This window comes from Coptis chinensis, chromosome 8 (assembly GCF_015680905.1).
Source record: "Coptis chinensis isolate HL-2020 chromosome 8, ASM1568090v1, whole genome shotgun sequence".
Taxonomy (NCBI): Eukaryota; Viridiplantae; Streptophyta; class Magnoliopsida; order Ranunculales; family Ranunculaceae; genus Coptis; species Coptis chinensis.
Window position 1 is genome coordinate 65,504,269 of NC_141463.1, and position 21,012 is coordinate 65,525,280.

At 36.3% G+C, this 21,012-nt stretch overlaps 3 protein-coding genes and 1 pseudogene across 18 annotated transcripts; 3 read left to right on the forward strand and 1 right to left on the reverse strand.

Moving 5' to 3' along the window:
• The first annotated feature begins 5,023 nt into the window (after positions 1–5,023).
• On the forward strand, positions 5,024–8,279 carry LOC147482483 (histone H2B.9-like). Of its 4 annotated transcripts, none has more exons than XM_086580856.1 (4): positions 5,024–5,247; positions 6,702–6,937; positions 7,036–7,138; positions 7,670–8,279. In XM_086580856.1, exons 3-4 carry the CDS (start codon positions 7,117–7,119, stop codon positions 8,137–8,139), a joined length of 492 nt encoding a protein of 163 aa, XP_086436982.1. In that variant the 5' UTR covers positions 5,024–5,247; positions 6,702–6,937; positions 7,036–7,116; the 3' UTR covers positions 8,140–8,279. The 4 variants fall into 4 exon arrangements, with proteins under 4 accessions (XP_086436982.1, XP_086436981.1, XP_086436983.1 ...); XM_086580857.1 differs by having other exon boundaries at positions 5,033–5,247; positions 7,213–8,279; XM_086580858.1 differs by having other exon boundaries at positions 5,033–5,247; positions 7,268–8,279.
• Positions 8,280–8,780: 501 nt separating this feature from the next.
• LOC147482484 (receptor-like protein EIX2) lies at positions 8,781–11,011 on the reverse strand (annotated as a pseudogene).
• An 85-nt stretch (positions 11,012–11,096) lies between these two features.
• On the forward strand, positions 11,097–20,606 carry LOC147482485 (uncharacterized). 13 transcript variants are annotated; one of them, XR_015206328.1, is made up of 5 exons: positions 11,105–11,475; positions 16,736–17,543; positions 19,026–19,068; positions 19,766–19,911; positions 19,990–20,606. XR_015206328.1 is itself a non-coding variant. In XM_086580859.1 (4 exons), exons 1-4 carry the CDS (start codon positions 11,453–11,455, stop codon positions 20,081–20,083), a joined length of 306 nt encoding a protein of 101 aa, XP_086436985.1. In that variant the 5' UTR covers positions 11,113–11,452; the 3' UTR covers positions 20,084–20,606. The 13 variants fall into 13 exon arrangements, 1 of the variants encoding a protein (XP_086436985.1); XR_015206323.1 differs by having other exon boundaries at positions 11,111–11,475; positions 19,686–19,911; XR_015206321.1 differs by having other exon boundaries at positions 11,097–11,475; positions 16,736–18,872; positions 19,686–20,606.
• LOC147482486 (histone H2B.11-like) lies at positions 11,482–15,493 on the forward strand. The gene has a single exon (XM_086580854.1). It carries the CDS (start codon positions 14,747–14,749, stop codon positions 15,332–15,334), a length of 588 nt encoding a protein of 195 aa, XP_086436980.1. The 5' UTR covers positions 11,482–14,746; the 3' UTR covers positions 15,335–15,493.
• Positions 20,607–21,012: the final 406 nt, after the last annotated feature.

The window sequence follows — 21,012 nt, forward strand, 5'->3', positions numbered from 1 at the left end:
CACGGGATCCAGTATCGAAAGACACCCACCATTGTGATCCGTGTAATGGAGAAGCACCTGGATCAATTTGGAGGCACACTCCTTGGACGGATATCCCCCAAAGTCACAAAGTAATGTGATTCACCTGGAAGTAATAGAGTGTGATGTATTTTTGCCCGCTTTAAAACCCACATCATTGCCCATTCAGAGAAAGCGTCTCATTCGCCATCAACTGTTTCAGCCACATAGTTGGTTGTAATCCCGAGACCTCCTATGAGTGTTCCTATCACCTGGCCTGTGTGAATTCTGATAGAAAAATTCGGGTATGAATTACTAAAATGCAGTAGCGAAACTAAAAGACGCAAGTGAATCAGAAGTTCAGAATGTGCTTTCCTCGTAATTAACCTCAGTGACAAAAGATCACTTGAACTTTTAACTTAGCTTGTCTTAGGGAATGAAATCAGATAGGCTAATGACACACTGATCAAATTTCAAAGGCTACCAAAGAATTCAGAAGCTGCTTGAACAACTGACTGATTGAGCCTTTTCTTCTCTCATGTTTTCTGCTATGTGCATGTTCAATATTCTACCGATCAAATCCTTTAATTGCGACGATGAAGAAAAAAACTTGATGATCATTTTGAGTCTTACCACCTCCATCAAAGCTAGTCTAGGTTGTGTTAATTTCATCTCATGCTCTATCCCATGCGATAACATGACCCGATTATACTTGCGACTTGCAACACATCAGAAGACAAAATACAATGACATTCTAAACCTCTTTTTCCTTCACCTTTTTCACCAATCCTTTTTTAAATGGCTGAAGGCTTGTAGCAAATGCAACCAAACACAAAAACAATAACAAAAGTGACCACATCAGTATCATCTATAACCCCACATGCCAGTAACAACACTTGGCAGCATCAGCAGCACCTGGAACCAACGACAGAACCAACACCCATCCACTCAATGCACACCAGTCCATACTACCACACCAAACTACACACACTATCACATCACCACCACTTGATCAGGTCTTTTCGAAACGAAAGTGACCCCATTATGTTGCCCCATACTGCTGCATTTGGGTTGTATTGGTAGAAAAAATGATACCAACTCTTTTAGAACAAAGGACCTGCATCCAGTATCATGTACAATCAGAACACTCAAAAATACATAGCAACATTTACATTAATCTTAGCTAGACCGTAATCAATTAGTTTTAAACGCTGACACACACCAAAACAATAATACTAGCACTACTACTACTACTCTAAGCTAGGTTTCAATCTGCAGGTCAGTAATACTACTACTATTTTCTTAACTACACCAGCACCAGTAGTAATACCAAAGTAGGTGAAAGTGATCAGGTAATAAGAAAGAACAGAAGATCGATCAACTACTAAGTTTTTAACATATGTGAAACTAATCAAACTTCAAATTTAACAAGTAATCAAACTAATAAAACAAATAAATATGACAAAGAAATTGATATTTATATTCATTTATCAATTTGCAGGAAGAATATATAGTGGAATATGACACACCAGCCAAGCTTTCTGGAGAGAGGATTTATTTTTCTCAAAACTTATACCGACTTACCAAGCACACAAACACGAACTAGTTCTTCCATAGTGAATCTAGCTTTCATTGAAGAAAGGAATAAAATCAACATTTTTTTCTCAAACACAACAATCTATAATCAAATCTATTCGAGCCCCAAATTAACAAAATGATCATTATCACTCGAACAATCTTCTAACTAGCGAAACAATCAAACGCCCATTTCAATTAACTACATAAACCAACCAAATCAAAGACACCCAAGCCTCAAAACACAATAATTATCAACTAAATCAACTCAATTCATTAAAATAAATAAAGAAAATGAAAGTCGCAAAAATTCGAACAAACCTTACCTCTTCGAATGCGAGGAAAAGGAGAGTGACGAAGAACGAAGAAAGAGATGAGGAAATCCTCAAATCTGGACTAGAAATCACAGTCAACTAAATTGAAATTAAGGGAGAGAAGCAAATGGGTTTGTCACAGACTAGGATTGATTGACGCAAGCATTTTCCTCTGGCAAAATTTAGATCGATTTTCCTTTCAAAATTTATCCAGCTCCCATATGGATATATTTTTCCTGCTTTGAAATCGAAATTCGGTCACGCGACTGTTTTGCCGGCAAATCTCTTTTCTTTTTGCCGGTTGGAAATATAACAACAAGCAGCGGCAAATACCCTTTTAAGTGGGAAAATGTTGATTTGCCAGCGGGAAAATAGGTTATCAAGCAGGCCCTAACTATTAACTTTTTAAGGCTTCGATTTAAAACTACATTTTAGTCTAAAAAATGTCCTCGGGCCACAACAAGTATTTTTTTTTAAATAAATATTGTTAATTAAATAAGGAATACTTGTGGCCTACAAGGACCATAACTCTCGCATTTATTATTGCTAAAGGTAATTGTATTAGAAAGTTTAAGATTTGAGATTTTTTTTTACAGTTGAGAATAAGAGACATGAAGTGAGAAATATGTGACCTATAATTGAATCGGAATCTATATGGAAAAGGAGTAAATCAAAAACATTTTTTCATAAACCAGGAATAGACTTGTGTAAAATGGTTTTTTAGTCGATAAATTTGTCCAAGGAGGTGAAGAAAATTTGACTAAAAACACAAGGGGCAAAGCCATTGCTTATATCATAAATAATTAAATAAATTAAAAAAACTAAAAAACAAAATGAAAAAGATAAATTAAATGATGGACTGGAAACACTCAATTCTCTGTTTCTCTTTCTCTTTCTTCTCTATCTATCCTCCAAACTATGTATACCACAATGGATTGTTTTTTTTTTTTCCAATAAATAAACAACTATCTATATTGAATGATATTTTGGATCCTCACAAAGAAAATGTGTATGTGACATATCGGATTCAAATGTGAAATAAGTTAGGCTTCAAGGCTTAGCGGCCATTTGATTAGAACTGAAAAAACAAACTCTACGAGCACCATGCATCTAGTATATGACTTTGTTGTTTACATATATGATATAATAATAAAGTTTTAATTGTGATAAGTATACTACAAGTTCCAAGATTTTCAAGTTTGTTATTAGATCATTTTTTTTTCTCTCTTGTGCAACAATAAATTAGATTTAGGTAATTACATTAATCCGGCAGTGTTGCCACATAGATTCATGGCGGTGTAGAGCAAGCAACTGAATATGTGAATGAAACCATATATGATAATTCTTCATTTGAGCTTTCAGTGTACCAGCGACCAGTCCACCCAAGACCAAACCACCCCCCAAATAAAAAAAAATAGACGACCACTTTCATTTTGCTCTTCTTTGCTAATAATTTAAAGTATTCCCACATGACTATAAAGTTGAACAAAGTAGAAAAAAGAAAATAAAAAAAGAGAACCGTTTGTCTTATCCGTTCCTGACCAATACCCCGCTCTCCCATTCCCAAATTAATCTTATCTATTGCCTGCAACTTTGGTATATTATTTTGTGGGAATGTTCGAATATCGCTCGGGTAATATTTGTGTATCAACCTATAAGTAATCTCCTTTTTTGGTTCTTTTATTCTGTCACTAATATAGGAAAACTAATCGGGCTAAAGGTACAGGGTGAAATGAGGTGTTACTCCATCAAGTAATCGAAATTAAGCCACTTTTTGGCATTGGTGAGCAGGCTCTAAACAAACAAGATAAGATAGAGTTGGTCATCAAATGAAGGTGAGTGCACGTGGGATTCACCTAGAGTATCAACTATTATCTTTATGTTGTTCCTGTGACTCCTCATTTAACTGTTTTGTCTACTCACCATCCCCAACTCTCCATATACACTTCAACTTAAAGACAAATTTAAGAAAAGGGAAAATCACATTTTGCAACTTTTTATGTCTTTGTTTCGATGATCATTCCTGAATATAGGTCTGCATTTTGAGTACCGTACTTTCAATTTCAGATTCGTATTCGATGACAGAGTAATTAAATATCTAAAATAGGTTTGAAGAGAAACTTGTGTAGTTTTTTAGTTTTAAATGTTTGTTTTAAGTTAGTTGTTGGTAAAGGGAAAATTGGCACCTTATTACATGCGTGAAACCATTAGTGATTCTTATGAAACTAAACTTTTATATGTAGACATTGACTAAGGTAGTCCGAGTTGTGTTTGTTTTTAGGTAAACACGTTTTTTAAAGTTTTTTCTTAGAATTGTATGCATATTTGAAGATTTAGCACGTTAAGGGCATCACCAATGCAGGCCTTTAAAACCCAGGGTCACGTCAGCATTTTGGAGGGCCACGTCAGCGTTTTAGAGGGCAATAAGGAGGAGCTAAAACTCTATATCGATGGGTGTTCCAATGGAGAAGATGACTGCTCCTTTATAACATGTGAAGCAAGACCAAAAAATCAAAAAGTGAAGTCACGTGTTGACTTAAGTGAAGTCATGTGCAAAGTTTCAATTACACTTTGGGCTTCAGGTCCTTTATAAATATCTATAGAAATAAAGACACATATCTAGGATGGTTAAATTGGAGGCCCATTTAGAGGCTGCATTGGAAACAATTTTTCACTAAGGTCCAGTGTTCTAAAAAATACTAGGCGGTAGTTGGGCGGTAGGAGCGCCTAGCGCCTAGGTCTTATAGGCAGTGCCTAGACAGCTAGGCGGTTTTTTTATCTAATATATATAGTAATACACACATATATTATAAGAAATAAAGAAAATCATTTACCATAATTCAAAAAATAAACACATACAAAGAAACTTATTACAAAAATGTGTAATAGTCGAAGAATATCGACTTTATATAAAAACATAATCATTGTTATAGTGACATATAATTTACATTAAACTTTAGTCTTTTAAACTAATTCAAATCTTAAGTCTACACGGGCTTTTAATTTTCGACATTTAATCATTTAAAATAATAATAATAATAATAATTGACTGGACCGCCTAGTCGGTTCACCAATTTCTTAAGGCGAGTCGGTTGGGCACCGCATAGCGCCTAGAGACCGACTAGGCGGCCGTTAAATTTGGAGACAGAGGCCCGTATCCAGGCCCCATTGGTGATGCCCTAACATTGGCAACCAACTGTTTTAGCCATGAAGAATTTGTAATTTTGTTCTTTCTCTCAAATTTTAAAACTTTCCAAATTTTTTATATTCATCGTACGTAGTGAATAATGCTGCTTATAAACATGTGCTGAGCCAAATGGGTTGAAGAGAATGTTACTGAATATGGTGCAAACAGTGTCGAGTTAAGTGACAGTTCTTGATCCTTTATATTGTTTGACTTGTCTGATTACTCTTTCAATATTTCTTCATAATGATTTAGCTATGTTATATGATAAATGTTCCCTTCTTGATTTTGGTTTGTAACGGATTGTTAGGCACCGGTTCACATTTGTTTCTTTTCTTTTCGCCTCTCTTCAATTCTTTTGAGACTCATTTGTGTTTCCATTGTAGAACCGAAATTCACGACTTATTTGTACTTCTATTTGATGCATTTCAGCATTATATATCCATGAAATTCCTTGTCATATATCATTTTATAAGAAACCTGGTGCATGTGTATGTAGCTCACTTTGGATACAGTTATGGTGATTTCCCCTGTTGAGTTGTCGTTGAAAGTTTATTATGTTGATTGTGATTCCATTAATGAAGTGTTTTCTTTATTTTCGTAGTTCCTCTTGTTGTAATTCTGTGGGATACCTGATCCTACTACTTTGATATTATGGTTATATATATACACCTACTTTACCGAGAAAAAAAATATCTTAGGTTACCGTTTATACAATTTGTTATTTTCTCCGAGCCAGCTGGAACGAAAGTATCCGTGTTTTTAACTTCTTAAAGAATGTTCCGCTTATGAATACCGAGTTAGATTTATTCTTATCATCTGGAATACGATATTTCTCAGATTTCAATGCTTATGTTTGTTGTTGTGAGCTATCTTATTGAAAGTGGATGCCTGGGATTTCAACTATATTCTGTTATAAGCCTCCTAAGCGATAATTTCTCTTGCCAAAAGACACATCTGTAGATGCACTATTAACTCAATCAATACTAAAAAACATTTCATGAAAATCTGCATGCTAAATGTTGAGAAAAAAATATTCCTTAGGTCAGTTGAGATTTTGTGCTAGGAGTTGAATTGACTATGACCTTTGCTCTATTTTATCATTCAGAGATACTACTTTCTTAAACCATCAGACAAAATTTTCTTTGAAACTATGAATTGCAAATTCGGTGACACTAAAAGAAAGGTCTAGGAAACTCCTGACTTCTGGTCACTTAGTAGGTATCACAGAATTGTGTGTTTTATCATTGGTAATCCATGTCAGACACGTATCCACGTGTTTATGTGGGGCACATATTGCATGTGATATACCTCAAATTTTTATATTTTGCCATGTCTGACACTTTGTATCCGTGTTGGATATGGACACACCTGTCCGTGTCAATGTAACTTAGCGTTGAACCCCTTTGGCACTATTTCTGCTTCTTTTCATTTATGGATACCGTGCTCCTTAATGTCGACATGTTGCTTGTCGCCTTGTTGTTATTGACATTCCAGTTTAAAGTATTACCTATGACAGGTTTAAGCATACTTGCCCTGGTGTCTAAGTAAAGAGAAAATTTAAGATGGTGTCTTCTTTAAGTGCATTCCTGAATGGTATGACCTGTGTTCAATTTTTTATTTGGTGACAGGTTTTGCCACGTGTATTCGCATGTAGTCACATATTATATGAGCAAACATTTCTCCATCTTTTGGTGCTGTGGACTGTTTGCGACAACTTGCAGTGGCTTCCCAGTTTCTTGTTCAGATATCACTGACTTGACTGTCATGGTGCAGTTATATATCAAGTTCTACTGTACTGATTTTCTGCAGTTGACGAAGTGTTATCCAGTGAAACTGGATTAGAGTTGGATTGATATGACAAAAGGTTTGTTAGTTATCTTATATATTCTGTCCTTCGTTTAGTTTTATTGGTACAAGTTTCTTAGTACTGATTGTTGTGGGCTTTAATGTTGACTGTTAAAGAAAAAGGTGCTAGCGAGCAAGGAGCTAAGTACTATCTAGAGAGCCGCAGATGTTGTTGTTTGGGCAAGGACCTGCCAGTTTATGTTGCAGGTTGGATATTCTAGTAAGTCTTATTTTCCACCTGTACATTTTACTTTTGTTATATTATGCAACAACTTAGACATTAAACCATATTAGTTCTGCATTCGTTTTTGATCTGGTTGAATGGGCATCCGTCGACTCTCGTTGTTAGGACCGAGCCTTCACTGACTTCACCGTGGTTATGGGATCTTTTTGGAACACTCTTTTTGCCCTTCCAAAGCTGTTGTGCAATAGTTGTGATAGTATCCTTTCGAGTGGTCAGATGATTTGAAAATACGGAAACATCCTGGCAAGACTGAAAAAGAAAGAGTACAAGATTCAGCATATTATAAATTTTGTACCAAAGTTACAGTCTCCAAAATCTTATGAAATTTATGCCATTAATACTCTATCCAAAAATAGTTCCTATCTAATATAGAATGACCATTACTCCCAGTCTGCGTCTACCTAAAGTAACCAATTGCATCCACCCCTACCCTCTATAAATGCACCTCCATTTCTCCTATCCCAATCTGCCAACTCTCTCTATCACTCTCTATCTTACTCCCTTCAGCAATCGTCTCCCTTATGGCGTCCAAGGCAGAGAAGAAGCCAACTACCAAAATACCAGCATCACCAACAGCCACAGAGGAGAAAGAAGCTGAAAAAGCACCAGTTGCCAAGAAGAAACGAAAAGCCGAAAAGAAACCTCACAGAGAAGCAGTTTCAGAAAAGAAGAAAAAGGCCAAAAGGGCCAAAATTAGAAGTGCAGAAACCTACAAGATCTACATCTTCAAAGTTCTGAAACAAGTTCACCCTGATATTGGAATTTCAAGCAAAGCCATGGTTATCATGAACAATTTTGTCAATGATTTCTTCGAAAAGCTTGCTCAGGAAGCCTCAAAGCTTGTGAGGTTTGATAAGAAGCATACGATTACGTCGAGGGAGATTCAAACTGCTGTTCGTCTTCTTCTGCCTGGTGAACTTGCTCAACATGCAGTTTCGGAAGGGATGAAAGCTGTCGCTAAGTTTAACAGTGCTTAGAAGGGTGCCTGGGGTTTGGTTGGTCGGTGAGGGTTTCTGTGCTTGTCTAGTGTTGATGTCATTATGAGGAGCTGTGGGTTGGTTGTTGTTGCTGTAATTGAAACCCAAAATAATAAGTAATAGATTTTATTCTGTGCTGATTTATTTGTTTACCTCAACTATTGTTTGCATAAACATGCATATCTGTTGGGTCTTGGAAGTATTTTTATTTGAATGGGCTGTTCTTATTTTTAAAGTTTAATTGTTGGTAGACTATGCTGGATGCTTGCATAGACAAATAGATGTTTGCATGCTTCACAGCTTGTTGATTTGAGTGGTTTCTTTTGATATTATAAACCATCTAATGAATGGGTATGCCTATACAAGATTTAGTATTTAATTCTTGTGAGTATTGTGTTAGCTGGGTGAGGCAATTGGTCAACATTTTCCATGAAAGTGCTATAGTAATCGTGTTGCCCTAATTACTTGAACTGCCTGTTGGTGTTTATCGAATCCCTTGGAGATTGCGTTTGATTTAATTCACTAAAATTGGTTTCAATCTGAAGGTGTCTTTTTTGCTTGTTTTGGTAATGGGTTTGGGTATCCGTCCCGTATGGTATAAACAACTGCCCTAATGATTATGATTATGATTATGATTATAGGATACAATCTGTAATTTGTATTTAGAAATAAGGCTCACAGTAGAATAACAAACTTTATTTTAGCGGCTAGGTCAGTGAACATTCTGACTAATAACAAGAACTTTCAGACTAGGAACCTCAATGCAGCGGTTTCTCAAGAATTTTATCCATGAAACCGAAGTAAGCATCACTCCAAGGCCTTTTGATTGCAAAAATAGCAAGAGGAACTAAAAGGCCTAGAACGAATCCCAAACCCATACTCAAGTAAAACCAATTATCTGTGAAGTCAACTTCCGTGGTACCTCCTTTATCTGAGGCAGTTCCATCACATTTTGTAGAAAGTGGAGGTCCACAAAGTCGTAAATTTCCAGAAAACGCAGATGCGTCGAAGGTTGTCATCTGGCCCTCAAAAGGTATCTTGCCCGAAAAGTTATTGTTAGACAGGTTGAGGTAACTTAAATATGACATGGAAGACATGCTAGATGGAATGACGCCAGAAATCTCATTTGATGAGATGTCGAAAGACGATAGTTCATGTAACTCTGCAATTGCACTAGGGATGTGGCCACTGAAATGATTCCTTGACGTGTTGAGAACCACTAAGCCCCTCAGTTTAGTAATTGCTTCAGGAAAGTCGCCATGGAAATGATTTCCAGATAGGTCTATGCTGGTTACAAGGGAAAGAGCTTCCGTGTATCTTTGAGTTTGGCCTTTTGTGGTCACAATTAAACTCTCTTCGTAGTAGACACCTCTGTACTTCCCAAAGAACCTGTACTCAATTGCATTTTGCACGCGCAACATGGCCTTAAAACCAGTTATATTGGGAGGAAGGCTTCCAACCAATGTTTTCAGCAAGATCCAAGACTTGTAGTAAAGTGAGATTTGTAAGTTGATTAGGAAGAATTCCTGAAAATGCATTCGACCTCAAGCGAAGAATTTTTAGAGAAGAGAGCTTTTCTCCAATCCAAAGTGGAATATTTCCAAAGAAATGGTTGTTGCCGAGATCTAATGTCTTCAAAGTGGTTAAACTCTGCAGAGAAGGTGGGAGTTCCCCTGATAGCCTATTGTTGCTAAGGTGCAATGACTGAAGCTGACTTAACTGACCAAATGAAGAAGGAATAGTCCCATAGAAATTATTGCTATCTAGATCAAGAACCTTCATGTAAGAACAATATTGTAAGTTTGGGGGTATTTCACCTGTTAGATTATTGCTTGAAAGATCAAGTACTTGTAAAAGTAGCATATCTCCAATGGAGGCTGGGATTTCGCCTGTGATATGGTTATGTGAAAGGGAAAAAAAGATTAAATCTGGAAGCACTTGGCCTATGTTTGTTGGGATGGTTCCAGAGAATTGGTTGTTAGATAGCTCCAATAATTCAATCTCGACAACTGGAAGGGGTATCGCTTCTCCAAAGAGGTTGGAACTTAAATCAACATAACCTTGAGTGGATTTGGTAGTTGACCTTCTAACCGATTGAAAGAAACATTTAAGAGAGAAAGATTAGAAGATAGATCCCAAAACCAGCTTGGGATGGTACCTGATATAGTTGCATTTGAGAAGTCCAAGTACTCCACTTCCCTCGCCACGCTGGAAACGAAGGACCCAATTTGCATGAAGCCATGTCGAGATTCCTGACATGAAATGGAGGAAGCCAATTGAAGCTCACATTCAAAACCAAAGAGTTAGTTGATATGCGTAAGATCTTCCTCGAAAAATGTGATTCGGAAATAGTAGTCCCAGCCAAGTAATTGGAAGAAACATCGAACGTATTCAAATTGGAAAGTTCTCCTAAACTATCAGGAAGACTGCCATTTAGTTCATTTCCCGCAAGGCTCAAATCTGTTAGAAACGACAACCTCCCAAAGGAAGAAGGAATATTACCATGCAACAAGTTGTAACTAACATCAAGTTCACCCAACTAATCTATTGTTACTCAATCTCAAGTACATCATACTAGGCAAAGGACTTGCAGAGATTCAGCTCTTGGTCTTCAGAAGAAACTTTGGCAACTCCCTGTCAAGCTATTACCAAACATGTTCAAACTTTTTAGGTTGCAGAGGTAACCAATGGGGCTAGGAATTCCACCTTCAATGTCGTTAAAAAACAAATCGAGATTAACAAGTGAGGTCATATTTCCAACTGAACTAGGAAACATCCCATATATACTATTTGCAGCTAAGTTGAGTACCTCAATCTTTGGCCAGCTTCGTTCCTTGTAATAGTTCTGAACAGTCGGCAGTAAGATTCTCATTTCCAGCCAGATACAAATGTCGCATATTTGGAAGCTCAGAGATACCATAAGGAATGTCTCCATGTAAATATACTAAGACTACTCAGATTCGAGACAGTTAAAACTAGTAGACCAATAACACCAAACTTTCCCATTTTTCAACTCTCTAACTTGTGTCAACTTATGAGATATATGGTATCTTTTGATGAGACATGATGGAGAGACTAAATTAATGGACAAGGGCAATTTTAAAACCTTAAAATCTCAAAGTGTACGTCAGCATTGTAAATATATTGGGATTAACAAGACAATATATGAGTTGGGAAGTGGGATTAAAACAAGAGTTAATGCCACATCATCACCTAGTTTTATATCAATTTTTAACCATTCATTTGTCTTGATGAATATCATTTTCACTCTTTCTTCTCTTCGTCTCAATAACTCCCCTCAGCTTTTTTGTTGATGATAGTAAAGCTACTTTTCGGGTATTTTTCTTCATCTTATTTTTAAAGCATTTGTTTATTTTGAATAATTAATTGTTGAATTGGTGCATTTGGGAAGAAATAGGTAATACTACTGCACTGCACAACACAACAGTCGCTTGGAATAGTATAAGATTATGACCAACTTATATTGTTATCTTTTCCTTTGTGTCGTTAATTTTTTCTGCTGATTGACAAGTGTTAATTCTATTGAATGATTTTTAAGCAGAAGAAATGATTCTATTATTGTGGTTATCGAATTCCGTTTTCAGTCAGATTTCTGAAGTAATTCGTTGTTTGCTTGCATTCCATTATTGTTTGGTTCATCTCTTTCCAACAATTTGGGGACTCTGTAGAATGTGTTAATAATTGCATAATAAACTTATATCTAGGTTGTTCAAAACTTGTATTCTATTTACTACAATTATATTGTTTGTCACTTTGATGTTCTACTTAAAAAATGCATGTTCTAGGTTTATGTTAATTTTTTAGTTGACAGTGGCATATTGCTTTCTAGAGAATTGGTTCTTGGAGTGTGTTCAGGGGCTGCTCCTGTTAAGGATCAACCTTAAAGCTTAACTCTTTTTTGCAATATTAATAGCCAAAAAATTTAGTACAACTTGAATTAAGAAAATAATTGCGAGGGGGTATAAGATCAAATAACCATGGTGTAGCAGTTTACTTTGATTCTTGATAAATAAGTGTGTTATAGTTATTTGTCGGTTAATTGACTACACTTTTTATCTTTGCTTTTGGTATGCAACTTGTCGAATTGAATGTTTAAACAAATCGATGAACTAGATTGGAATTGATGGGTAGGTAATAGAGTTATTGCTTTTGGATATTGAGGGGAGTTTGTCATAGCATCCAATCCAATGGTTGAACCATTGTTCAACAAGTAACTTTGTCAAATAACCATAGCATACGAGGGGCTCTGCTCACGCCCCCACTGCTATGCAATATACTAGTATAAGAAACGCGATGAATTATAATTATGGTGATTTCCCATGTTGATGGACTTCTTTCTTTTGTTTCGCCAGTTGAATACAGTTTGTTATTTTCTCTGAGCCAACTGGAACAAAAATGTCAGCTTATTAAATCTCATTAAGCCTCAAAATAATTGTTCTTGCCAAAAGAGACATCCGTAAATGCACTATTCACTAATGAAAATCTGCATGCTATATGTCCAGAAATTTGTATCCCTTAAATAAGTTAAAATCTCATTGTAAGAGTTGAGTTGGCTTGTCTTTGTGTTGTAATCAAGTGAGAGTCATTAACACTCTGGACGATGAGTGACCTTTTCTTTGTTTTATCATTCAATGGTACTACTTTCTTAAATCATCACACAATGTTTTCTTTATGTAATTTTTGTGACGTCAAAAGAAAGGTCTGGGAAACTTCTGAATGTGCTCACTTATTAGTGTATGCTTTCTCCTTGGAATGTTTCTTGATACCCCTTTGGCCCTTTTTCTTCCTCATTTCTTTCGTCTACGTCCCCATTAATTATGACACGCTTAAGGCTGCATGCTGTAGTGTCTAAGTGAAGAATATTTCAAATGATGTCTTCTCTAAGGCTCTAAGCGCATTCTTGAATCGTATGATCCGTGTTTAGTAATTATATGGTGATAGGTTTTGCATGTGTACATGCATGTAGTCATATTTTATATGAGCACACATTTTCTCCATATTTTGGTGCTGTGGAGTGTGACCGTTTGTAATAACTTGCATTGGTTTCCCTGTACCTCCTTCAGAAACCACTGACGTGACTGTCATGGTGAAGTTACCTATAAAATTTTATTATCCTGATTTTCTGCAGCTGACAAAGTACTATCTAGTGAAATTTGATAAAAAAAATGTGGTAAGATAGTAAAAATATATTATTGCTAATGAAGAAGGAAATTTGGAGAGAAAAGAGAGAGCGACTTAATTAGTTTCGGCCATCTCTCACACATCTCATGTAGGAAAATATTTTATTTACAATATATAGGAATATTGTGTCCTACCTATCTAATGTCTCGGCTTGAACTCTAACAGATATATACAGTAGAACCTCATTAAATTGATATGTGATAAATTAATTATTGCGCTTAGATAATAAATTTTACTAACTCTGATTTGGGCCAATGTACTAAATTAATGATTTTCCTAAATTTGTAAGATAATAGATTTCAAAAGTTTCTCTGTAGAGTTCTATATGTCCCACTAATTACATAAATAATAAGAAGTATCAATGATACCAAGTACGCTATAGTGTTGTAGGTTGTAGAATACTAGAATAGGCTGTGTTGGATTAGTAAAGGTTGATTAAATTCTTCATTACCATATGATAAAGGTTATATATAATATCACTCTGGTCTATACATATTTCCTAGCTTATACATAATATAACTTGTTTTAATTCAAATGTATAAGGAAATATATGTTAACGATTACGCCTTTCGGCCTGATCATACTTCCTTATGATTTTATATGATCCTTCACACCATAATATTTGCACATAATTTATCAAAAAAATAAAAAAATGTACATATTGTAAGTTTTAACAAGCCAAAAAATACTTGAAAAAGTTAATAACTATAACTTTATCGATTACTGAATATATTATCAATTTACTGATTTACTAAAATCCTGCTTAATTAATGGATTTTGCCCTGTCCCAAGGGTTATTATCTTATTGAGGTTCTACTGCAACAGAAAGTTTGTTAGTTGTCTTATATATCCCGTCCTTCATCTTTTAATGCTTCGTATGAGTGTAGTACTGATTGTACGTGGGCTTTAATGTTCACTGTTGAAGAAAAAGAGGCTAGTGAGAAAGGACCTAAGTAGGTGCAGTATGCTGCAGTATCGTTGTTTGAGCAAGGGCCTACCAGTTTATATTGCGGGGTTATTTATTCTCAATTCTAGTAATTCTTATTTTCCACTGTACGTTTTATTTCTGTTACATTATGTCACATCTTAGACCCAAAACCATCTTAGTTCTGAGTTTCCTTTCGTTCTCATTAATTGTGTTCCCGTTGACTCTCCTTGGCGCCTTCTCCGATTTCCCTGTGATTAAGCTCTTTCACCCCATCTGAAGCAGTTGTGCAATGGTTGTGGTTGAGATTGTGACTTTTCGAACGGTCAGGTGAATTGTGAATACGAAAAATGCCCCAGCAATAATAAAAAAGAAAGAGTACAAGATTCAATGTTTTAAGTTGTGTACCAAAAAAATTCAGAATCTTATGAAATCTCTTCCATTAATGCCCTGTCCAGAAATGGTTCCTTCCTAATGTGAATGGTCATTGCTCCAATCCACGACTATCCAAACCAACCAATCACATCCACCCCGGAGCTCTATAAATACACCCACATTTCTCCTATCTTATTCCACCAACTCTCTCTATCTCCCTCTATCTTCTTCCCCTCAGCAAGCGTCTGCCTGATGGCGCCCAATGGAGTGAAAAAGCTAGCAGGAAAAAAACCAGCATCACCAACAGCTACAGAGGAGAAAGTAGCTGAAAACGCTGCCAACAGAAAACCAAAATCCCAAAAGAAACCTCAGGGAGAAGCAGTTTCAGAAAGGAAAAAGAAGAAGAAGAAGAAGAGCTTCGAAAGCTACAAGATCTACATCTTCAAAGTTCTGAAAACAGTTCACCCTGATATTGGAATTTCAAGTAAGGCCATGACAATCATGAACAATTTCATGAATGAGCTCTTTGAAAGGCTTGCTCAAGAAACTTCGAGACTTCTTAGGTCTAGTAAAAGGTGTACTATTACTTCGAGGGAGATTCAAGCTGCTGTTCGTCTTCATCTACCTGGTGAACTTGCTAAACATGCAGTTTCCGAAGGCAGCAAGGCTGTACTTAAGTTTTGCAGTGTCTAAAAGGCTTTCTGGGATTTGTTTGGGTTGGTTAGGGTTTCTGGTCCTATCTAGTGTTGGGGTCAATATGTGGTGTTTTTGGTTAATTTTCGTCATTGTAATTGAATCCCTAAATAACAAATAATCGATCTTGTTTTATGCTGATTTGATTGTTTACTTCAAGAGTTTTTTGCACAAACATGCATATCTGTTGGGGCCTTGGAGTACTTTGATTTGAATGGTTTGTTCTTGTTTATCAAGTTATTTCTTTGATGACTATACTGGATACTTGCATAGACAGATAAGATTTCTTTATACTTAATGGTTGTTGATTTGAGGGGATTCTTTTGATATTAAACTGTTTAATGAATGGGTGTGTTGTATAAGTTTTGGTTATTAGTATTGGTGAATGGTGATGATTGTGTTGGTTGCATACATCAATTGGTGTACAGTCCTCGAAAGTGCTTTCATAATCATGTTGCCCTAATTAGTTGAACCTGCCTATTGCGGTGTTTTTCAATCCCCTTGGAACTAAAATTGGTTTTAACCTGGGGTTACCTGTTTTAGCGAGGACCTTGGGGCCTACTCCCTTCCCTTTAAGTACTTAAATCATTGAAGGTGTATCTTTATACAATTTGCTCCTCGCATTACTTGTAAGAATTTGTCAAGTGCTGCACAGTCTTTAGTCTCTTTTTTCACTGGTCTTGGTTAAGCAACTTCCTCAGATGCTTCTTTTTGAAATGATTGAATTTTTATTGTTACTTTTGATTTCAGTTAAACCACTGCCTTATTGCGGGATATTTTTTGATAGGAAGGATTAGTTGCCATTTTGATGTGTTCTTTTGTTGGGAGAAATAATCCTTCGAATTCATAATGCTTTGTTTACTTCCATTATGAAGTCATCAGAAGATCTCATTGTTACATTTTCTCTTTTATCTAGTTGGTGCCTTGCCTCCTATACGAGAACAAAGTATCAGTGTGCCAGTGGGCGCCAAATATCTGAAGTATCATGAACACACGTTCTTCCACAATAGACCCTTGAGTCGTCATACTTAATATTTTGTTTATGTAAAATTATAAACAACTAGGTGTCTGTAGTAATGAATGGCTTGTGTACTTTGGTGTAAATATTGAATGGGAAAGTGTTTTTCTACAAATGCTTGATAAATGTCTGTATTTTTTTGCTGCCTTTGTCTATATCTTATTGTGGCTTATATTGATTTCACCCCTCAAGATTTGCCATGGATTAAGATAATCCTCTATTGAATTTGAGGTTGTGACTATTCGATTTTGAGCACAAGGTTACCATTCCTTGGAGGATTACATAAGTAGATAAGAATGCATAATATGTGTTTTTCTAGTTACATTTTGCAATATATATGTCATAAATGAAATGATTATATTCATGTTTTAATGGTGTTGCAGTTGTGTGTATATTTTGATCTGTCCTTGTACTCCACGAGTTTGAAGGGATCAGTAGAGTTGAGGAGGGGTCTAGTTCTACCTCCGACTCGCAGACGAGAGAGATGTTTCAAGCTTTTTTTTGTTAGGGAAGAGAAAAGGGATGCTAAAAGGATTGAGCATGAATATGATGCCAATCGGAATAACTTCTTGAAGGAAGTGGCTGAACGATATTGAGAGGCTTTTTGCTGCAATGAGGTGTCCGGAATTAGGTGGCAGAGTTATTTACTTTGAACAAGGGGATATGACTTTGCAAATACTGAGAATAATTTGGGAAGTTCTCAGGACATGCACCTCACATTGTTGCTACTGATGAACTGAAAGCAAGAAAGGAGGTTGGTTTAAAGCCTGCCATCAGAATAAAGGTTGTAGAGTTTATGTTTAATGTCTAGGCAGATGTTGTGGAGAGAGCACTAGTGATTGAAAGAGATATCAATTACAATAATAAGGCACGTGACCTAAAGAACAAGGGTAAATCTCCAGCTGTAATTGATCCTAAAAGGCAGGAAAAAATCAAGCGGCATGCAAATGTAGCACCATATCCTTTGCCAGTGAAACAATTTGCTAAGGGCTGTGAACGCTGCGGAAGGATTCATGGAGATAGACCATACAGGAAATGTTTCAATTGTGGTGAGATTGGTCACGGAATTTTGTCCCCTTGTGGTTCCAACTTCTAACAGACAGATGAATGATACACTGACTAGTAATTTAATTGGTAGTGTCTTTGCCTTGAATCGTCAGGATGTCAATGCTTCTAATACAGTTGTGGAAGGTACTTTAATTGGTTGTAATGTTTGTTTTTCATTCAACAGTTGGAGTATTTATTGATTTTGGTTCTAGAATTCCTTTATAGTTGGAAAATTCTTTTGCATGCTGAAATTGCAACCTGAACTATTAGACTTTAGTTTGTCGATAACTACAACCCTCGGGAATTCTTTTTATTGATAAGAGGTTGTGCAAGATGTGTGTGATCACAATTGGAGACCATGGCACGTCAGCTGATCTAATCCTTCTTGAGATTAAAGATTTTGATGTTATCCTTGGAATGGATTGGCTTCCGTCTTACCATGCAAAGATGGACTGCTTCAATAAGAGAGTAACATTTGGCTTTCTGGAAACAACTCCTTTTCGGTTCATTGGAGTTAGGGCAGAACCCTTTGTTCACTTCTTCCTATTAGTCAAACTAATTAACTAGTCAGAGATAGAGATCCAAATATCTTGCTTGTCTAGAAGAAGATAGGAGTGAAGAATATTTGCTAGGTCAAATTTTAGTTGTTAGAGACTTCAAGTATGTCTTTCCAGAGGAGTTACCTGGGTTACCACCTAAAGAGAAGTCTCGATAGAGCTCATGCCAGGAACATCGCCCATTCAAGAGCACCTTACAGAATGGAACCAGCAGAACTGAGAGTTGAGAGAGCAGCTGTGTGAATTACATGCCAAAGGTTTTATTAGACCTAGAAATTCTCCTTGGGAGCTCCTATTCTCTGTGAATAAGAAGGATGTACTTTAAGGATGTTTGCTGACGATAGGCAGCTCAATAAGGTGACTCTGAAGAATAAATATCTTTTGCCTAGAATCAATCATTTGTTGAATCAATCGTAAGGAGTGAAATTCTTTTCGAAGTTCGATTTGAGGATTATCAGCTTCAGGTCAAAGTTGGAGATGTCTCTAAAACTGCTTTTTGTACACATTATGGGCACTATGAAATTTTTGTAATGTCATTTGGGTTTGACAACTGCACCAGTGGAGTGTAGGGATTTAATGAATCGGATCGTCTACCCCCAATTATATCAGTGTGCTGTTGTATTTGTTGATAAAGTTCTAGTATACTTGGAAACTCAAGGCGATCTTGAAATACATATGCGAGTTACTATGCAAATACTAACAAGTCATAAGCTTTATGCTAGTAAATATGAATATTGGGAAAAGGAAGTGAAGTTCCTAGGGATTGTTACTTCTGGAGATGGTATGTCAGTGGATCCTTTAAAGGTTGAAACAGTACCAAACTGGGAACAGCCGGCTAATGTTTCTGATATCAGATGATTTCTTGGGTTGGCAGGCTACTACTAAAGATTCATCGACGGATTCTCTAGTATTGCAGGTTGCATTAGATTTGAGCAGCGTAGGCTATAGATTGTATCTGTATTGCATGCGAGTGTTTCTAATATTGCAATCTAAGAAATTTTGCTTTCACCTCGTTATCCTTTTTAAAAATTTCATTATTACTGATTTGGTATGGGCTTTTATGTTGAAGGGAGCTAAGCAGGTATAGGTTGCTGCAGATAAAGTTCTCGAGGGTAATTTTCTTAATTCACATTTGACGTTACTTCATTCTCTATTTTAGTATATTTTTTGTACACACTGTTTGTCTAAATAATTTTTTTTTTAATATTCAAATAAACAAAATCTAAAATAGAATGAGAACTGTGAGCATAACCAAACGTTATTATGACATTTCCTTCTAAGATGTTTTCTTCTCAGCATCCTGTCTGGGAATAGAAATTTTCTCCTCTCAACAGTCTGATCCTTCATTGTTATCAAAACATATCATGCCATATTGTATTCGCCTATTCAGTAATATTCCCGAGTCTGGGTTCTTCTATCCATAATTAGTGCGCCAGAGGACATTGAAACTTATGGATTGCAATGAAAGGACCTTTCAGAATTTCTACCTAATGGTCCTTGACTGAAACTTTCAAATTTTAAGGCCATCAACTAAACTGATCTGCATGCTTTCTGTTGAATAACTTCCTTCCGATTTGGCAAGACATATTCAAATTTCAGTTATTATTGCATCATTAACCAAAGTCTGCTAAGCATCTGATTGTGCTATCTCGTCCAGTTTTTCCTGCTAAATTACTTTAATTGGCCTAATGCACTGAGAAAATATATGGTTTTCTTATCTTGCTGGCAGGCAGTGACATGGACTATGAGTAGCTCTTTAATGCCATGTTGAATATGTGTAGATTGATTTCTGACATCCTGCAACAACAGATGACTCAGTTTAGAAGGGAGAAGCTGGCTTCTAGAAGTTATGTTTGTAAGGAGAAAAAGAAAAATGAAGACCTAAAGCACATACTATGGGAATGCGATTCTGCGAAGGAGACGTGGAACTGGCTTGCAGGTCTGTTCAAATTTAGGTATGATTTTGGATCCTTGAAAGAGTCAATGAAACACAGTGGGGCAAAGCTCAATCATAAAACGTTTGTGGATTGCAGCTGTGGTTGGTGTCTTGGTGGTATGATTGCTTTATTGACTCATGGCAACAAGATCTATTTTGATGACACTGGGAACATCAGCTCATCTTTGTAGGTAACTGATCAAGAAGCAGGTTGCTGTCACAGCTCAACATTCAAAGGGAACCATGCATTGTTCTGGTGCTCGGTGCTCCTTCAAGAGACTCTGATGGTAACTACATTTTAATTGTTGGCAAAACGTTAGGGGTGGCAGACAACTAATGGACAGAATGTTGTGCAATTATGGAATGAACTGAACTTGCCTGGGGCAATTTGTGGATCGAATCAGATTCCTTAAGCAACTGTTACTACTATTACAAATGGCTCAATGCCTTGGAGGTTCCAAGCAAGATGGGAGAGGTGTTTGAAAGGAGGACATATGGAGGGAATTGAATCTTGTTGCAGATATAGTAGCTAAAAGAGCATCAATTTTGCCACTAAGTTGCTACATTGAAGACATGGTAAGTTGAACCTGTGTAACTCGAGGGATTGGGGAAAAATGTGTTGGCAAAAGTTTAATATTAGCTAGCTTACCAGGTATGTGTACAAATTGAACATCCTATGATCTGGAATTTTATTCATTGTGTCTGATTGCTTCAGGTGATTCTGAGTTATATCTCAATGGTTTGCGAATGCCAAGACGCATACGAAACTGATCTAAAACAAAATGTTCAAACATAATGTTAACTATCATATCATTGCGGGACAATCTTGTGGAAAGAATCCACTGAATCAAAGCTTGGTTTTGTTGCACTTAAGACAATCTTCAGCAACTACACTGTTGGTGAGGTAGTTCTGAACAGCTGAGGAGAAAAACTGATGATGACATAATATGATTTTATCATCTTGATACTTTCTTTTACTGTGAGTTCTGATTTTAGGATTTGCTGATGATGTATATCAGAACATTAGGGGTCCGACACATGAAACGATTTAGTCTTTCGTGTCGTACCAAGCACAAATTAACTAATTAATCGATGGCACATGTTAGGATATAGATTATAG

Coding starts and splice junctions, on each gene's coding strand:
- LOC147482486 (XM_086580854.1), top strand. CDS start 14,747: ATGGTCATTGCTCCAATCCACGACTATCCAAACCAACCAATCACATCC.
- LOC147482485 (XM_086580859.1), top strand. CDS start 11,453: ATGATAGTAAAGCTACTTTTCGG. Junction 11,476..19,025: donor ATAGTAAAGCTACTTTTCGG/GTATTTTTCTTC, acceptor TTTATGTTGAAG/GGAGCTAAGCAGGTATAGGT. Junction 19,912..19,989: donor GCAGGTCTGTTCAAATTTAG/GTATGATTTTGG, acceptor TGTGGATTGCAG/CTGTGGTTGGTGTCTTGGTG.
- LOC147482483 (XM_086580855.1), top strand. CDS start 7,117: ATGTTGCAGGTTGGATATTCTA. Junction 7,139..7,669: donor GTTGCAGGTTGGATATTCTA/GTAAGTCTTATT, acceptor TACTCCCTTCAG/CAATCGTCTCCCTTATGGCG.